The 4,690-nt window shown below is 38.4% G+C and overlaps 1 protein-coding gene across 2 annotated transcripts in view; it reads left to right on the forward strand.

Moving 5' to 3' along the window:
• Positions 1–4,233, forward strand: part of COL12A1 (collagen type XII alpha 1 chain) — a 121,429-nt gene extending 117,196 nt beyond the window's left edge. For both annotated transcript variants that reach the window (XM_023219254.2, XM_023219255.2), the window contains 2 exons: positions 798–968; positions 2,004–4,233. In XM_023219254.2, the coding sequence (XP_023075022.1) occupies positions 798–968; positions 2,004–2,014 (182 nt within the window). In that variant the 3' untranslated portion in view covers positions 2,015–4,233. The remainder of the gene's footprint in view (positions 1–797; positions 969–2,003) is intronic.
• Positions 4,234–4,690: the final 457 nt, after the last annotated feature.

Below are 4,690 nucleotides of genomic sequence, written 5' to 3' on the forward strand. Positions count from 1 at the left end.
TTCCTTCCTTCCTTCCTTCCTTCCTTCCTTCCTTCCTTCCTTCCTTCCTTCCTTCCTTCCTTCCTTTTCTTTTCCTATTTTGTTTGACCTCATAGCCTTTAAAGATGGTTATATTTCCTGTTTTTTCCAGTAGTCTTCAATATGGGGGTATTAGACTGAGAAAACTTAGCCTCACTAAAAGGCCTGAGATATTGGTAAATTTCATTTACTGTTCTCCCAAAGCATTTTTATATTTTGGAAAGGAATACTAGTTGTCTGATGCATTTTGTTTACTAGGTTGTAAATGATTTCTTTTTTCATTATAAGGCACATGATACCCTTGCAACCAAGGACAACCCTATGGCTAAATCATTCCATTTATGTTAACTATATTGATCCAGAAACAACATTGTTTCACATAGTCTGGAGGTGTGGAGCAGACACTGCCCTCTTTTGATGGCAGCTCAATGTGGCTGCCTAACAGAGCTGTTTCCTTCAGGTGCTCTTTTCTCTGTGAGGGTGGGAGCAAACCAAAGAACTGATATCTCTGGTTTGGCTGAATTCTTATTAAAACAGGTTTTCTGTGATAAAATACTTAAAGTAGTAGATTTTTGGCATTAACTCTGATGAGTCATTGGTAAGAAAGTTCCATCACACCTTGGTTCATATTGGGTATTTCTTAAGGAAACATTTTCTTACCATACAATAGTAAATTATCTAATCTTGAGGTAGTAGAGGTGCCACTTAAAGTACTGGTTGCTACCTCAGGAGTTGTATTTGACAAGAGGGGAAATATATTTGTTTTAACTCCACACTAGGTCCACAAGGAGAATCCAGAACAGGTCCACCAGGGTCCACAGGTTCAAGAGGTCCCCCTGGTCCCCCTGGCCGTCCTGGAAACTCAGGTATCCGAGGACCCCCGGGTCCTCCTGGATACTGTGATTCGTCTCAGTGTGCCAGCATTCCATACAATGGGCAAGGCTATCCAGGTATGTTGTTGCTATTGTAGGAACTCCAATTCACCTGAAGTAAAGAACTTTATGGAAATGAAGGTCCTTAGGCTTGAAGGAAGGTTGATTTGAAGATGTCTTGAAGATAACAACTCTTTCAGTTCTGACTGTATATAGTAAGAGTGTTCGCTACCATAGCATACAACATTATTTCACTGTTAGGATTGAATTATTTTCTTTTTTTCCCCCATGTTTCTGCATTTACCAAATCACATCATAAACCTCCCCTTATTTCTCTTGGGACTTCAAAGCCTGCTAGCAATTGACTTTTTTTTTTTCTTTTCCCAAAGATTGGGAACAGGGATTTGTTAAACACAACTTTAAAATGCCAAGAATATGTATTTAAAAATTGTTTTGGAAATCTAATTTATAGGCAAACTATGTGATAATATGGTATAGACGACTGAACATAGTTAACTGTCCCATACTAGCCATAGAATTAATACTTATAAAATATGGGACTTAATAATTGTTTGAAAAGATTGTTAATGAAATTCTAGTGTTTGACAATTGTAGAGGGCGGAAGTCTCCCATACCTGATTTTGTGGGATGTGAGGACTGGGGAGATAACGCCAATCTGGAAATAAGAGAGTCATGCTGTGGTGGATGGCTACCATTTCATTAGTGCACCCTAAAGCATCTTGCAAATTTTAAAAATGATACCGCTGTTTGATATGATTTGCTACTTTCAAATAGTGCATGAGTAGTTGAATATCTAAATATCTATATATCTATATATTTAAATGTATAATTACATATGACCAAAAGTAATAACAAATGTTAATGTATATTTCATGCAACCCATTCACAGAATTGCAATTTAATTCTTTATAAAATAAATTTAAATTACCATCCTTATATAAATACACATCCTTATGGGATGTGAGAATAACTAAAAATATATGGATATATATATATATATACTTTAACCATTACATACGTAGATGGATGTGTATTTATATTTTTTACTTAGTCATTCAACTTTTAAAAACTATCATCTTTGACCTGTTTCAGGTTCCGGCTAACACATTTTCTAAGTCGCCAGTGCTGCTTACAGTTTGAATACATGAAAATCCTGTTTCTGAGATGTTTGCGCACGTGCTTATTAGGAAATGAGTCTGTATGGAAATCTCACCACAGATAATGGTTAACGAACTGGGTCGACATCACAAAGGAGGGTGGAGACTCTTTTAACTAACTTGAATGAGACAAAAGCAGTGGTGTCAGTTTATAAGCCTGATGCATTTCAGTAATAATGTAGAAAAACATTATTTTAAAAAAGTTCCAACACACAGCCATGAGGAGCCTCAGTTGGGAAAGAGGTGCATAATAAAACTACTAACCAGAGGAGACTATGCCATTTTAAGAAAAACAATTAACCTGGTTAAAGAGAAATGTCTTATGTAAATAATAAACTAATTGTGGCTTGTAAATGATTTGTATGTGATCCTGTCAACTAAAATCACTTAACAACTCTACAATAAGCTTCTGCATCAAAGCCTGCCGCTTGCTCTATGCCGGAATAACACCAAATGGAATCTCCTCATCTCTTGCTTGTTAGCGATGTGTCTGATTCAGGGCATCTGTCTCTGTTACTTTTTTGTCCGTGTCCTCTCATTTGGGTTTTGTAACTGCAGTTTTCAAACCAAGGTTTAAAATCACCTTTTCTTCCTGTTTTGCTGTAGTCACTGGTGTTCCTCACCCACCAGCTGTAACTCAGTTTGTGTGAGGTACAGCCACAGAAGATGTCATGTACTGTATATTACCTGGTGATAGTTGCTTTTCACCCCCGAGTTCAGTTTCTAGGAGCCAATAAAACTTCCCCTCACCTCCTCATCTTTCCAAGTTGTTCTTTAAATTGAGGAGTTTGAAGGCATGAACAGTTACTTGGGGATTTGTGAAAATCCTACTTAGGTACTGCGTTTACAGTTCTTTGGTCCAGTCTCTGACCCTTCCCAGGTATTTGTGCAATGATTGTATTTACTGCTGGATTTTTGAAGGTTTTTTTTTTTTTTTTTTTTTTAAGATAGTGCCATTTCATTATTTGATTATCACCAAATTCTCTGGAAGTAATTGGAACATTGTAACTTATTTAAGTTATGAGATTAAGACTGGAGTGCCATCACCGCGGGTGATGATTTAGCTTTTGCTGTGTGTGTGTGTGCCTTCCAAATCATGCCATAACTGTAATGTTGAATCGGACAGAGCCTTATGTGCCCGAGGGCGGGGCCTACCTGCCTGAGCGCGAGCCCTTCATCGTGCCTGTGGAGCCCGAGCGGACGGCGGAATATGAGGACTACGGCGCAGACCAGCCTGCAGAAGAGACTCCTGAGCCCCGCGGGCGCTGGCGGCGCGCCCTGTCCCACGGACCCGGGCAGTGAACCAGAGACCACGCGCCGCGCCACGAGGCTGGGGGGAGGTGTTGAAATTCTCATTTACAGGTCAGATAGAGCAGTGTACGTCTTTTCTGCGGTGTTTCTTCCAGCGTTGCTCATCCTGGAGTACCCTTTCTGATTGTAGAGAACCTTGTTTCTGCAGGAAGCCTAGCTCCAAGCACGCAGTCTGTAGACATTTTTGCCTTTGCCCTTGAAATGCTTGCAAAATACTTTGTTCACAAAAGCTGCAAAAACAGAACATGCCGTGTGCCTTTAGTTAGCACAGCGGACAGCCTCAGTGAAACTCTTAGGTTAAGCAGTAAGTTCTGGAACCCAGAGCTACTGAGTACTTCGAGCGGGCAGTTTATCTTTTGCTATACTTATTTGCAATTCAATTACACCACTATTCAAATAATTCCCCTCCTCAAACCAAAAAGGAGGGAAACGTCAACTCCATTGCAATTATTTATCTTCCTCTTCTATCTCTGTTATACACCGGGGCATAGAATGCTCGTATACATCTCTTTAACAACCACAAACCTTAAGCCATGTAGATGAAGTTAGTGCATCAACGGGATACAGTTCCATATTGTCTTAAACCTCCTTGTTTTAGACACACTAACATTTATGCCCAATTGCAGATTATTCTGCAGAGATGGAATTGCATGTTTGTGTTGTATATTTAGTATGAACTTTTTTCAGAATATAATATTTCTTAGTTATCAAAAGCAGTTGGAAAACGTTTGCAAGACTATGAACATAGAATTGCTGCTTTTATATTTTAACTGCAGATTGTGAATTTCACTGCCTTATATTATTTATTTCTGAAACAAAAGAGGCATTTTTCAATAAAACTACTGAAAATTTGACATGGCATGTTTCTTTCTTTGAAGGGCCTTTTGGACGCCTCAAGTGGTTGTTACAACAAACAAGTTCATATCCTTGGATACAGTTACAAATCTTGCTAATACTATTAAATTATGCTAAATAACTTTAGATTTTTAATGATACGGTGAAGTCATAGAAAGAGAGTGGTGAGAGCCTTAAAAAGCCCAACAGATTCCAAAGGCTTTATTAGGAATATAGAGGATGTGTGGGTTGGTGGAAAAACAACTACGTATCCTAGGAGACGCCAAACAACTAAATAATCTCTAATAACCCACATGATTTCATATGCATTTAATCACTTTTCTATACCATACTTAACCCAAAAGCATGTTTAATTGCTAGAAGGAAAATTCCTTAACGGAAAATTTTACATTTAGCGATGCCTTCCTTTTCCACTTACAAATGCAATAAAACCATTCTAAATATCAAGAAAAACCA

The sequence above is a fragment of the Piliocolobus tephrosceles genome, chromosome 5 (assembly GCF_002776525.5).
Source record: "Piliocolobus tephrosceles isolate RC106 chromosome 5, ASM277652v3, whole genome shotgun sequence".
Lineage (NCBI taxonomy): Eukaryota > Metazoa > Chordata > Mammalia > Primates > Cercopithecidae > Piliocolobus > Piliocolobus tephrosceles.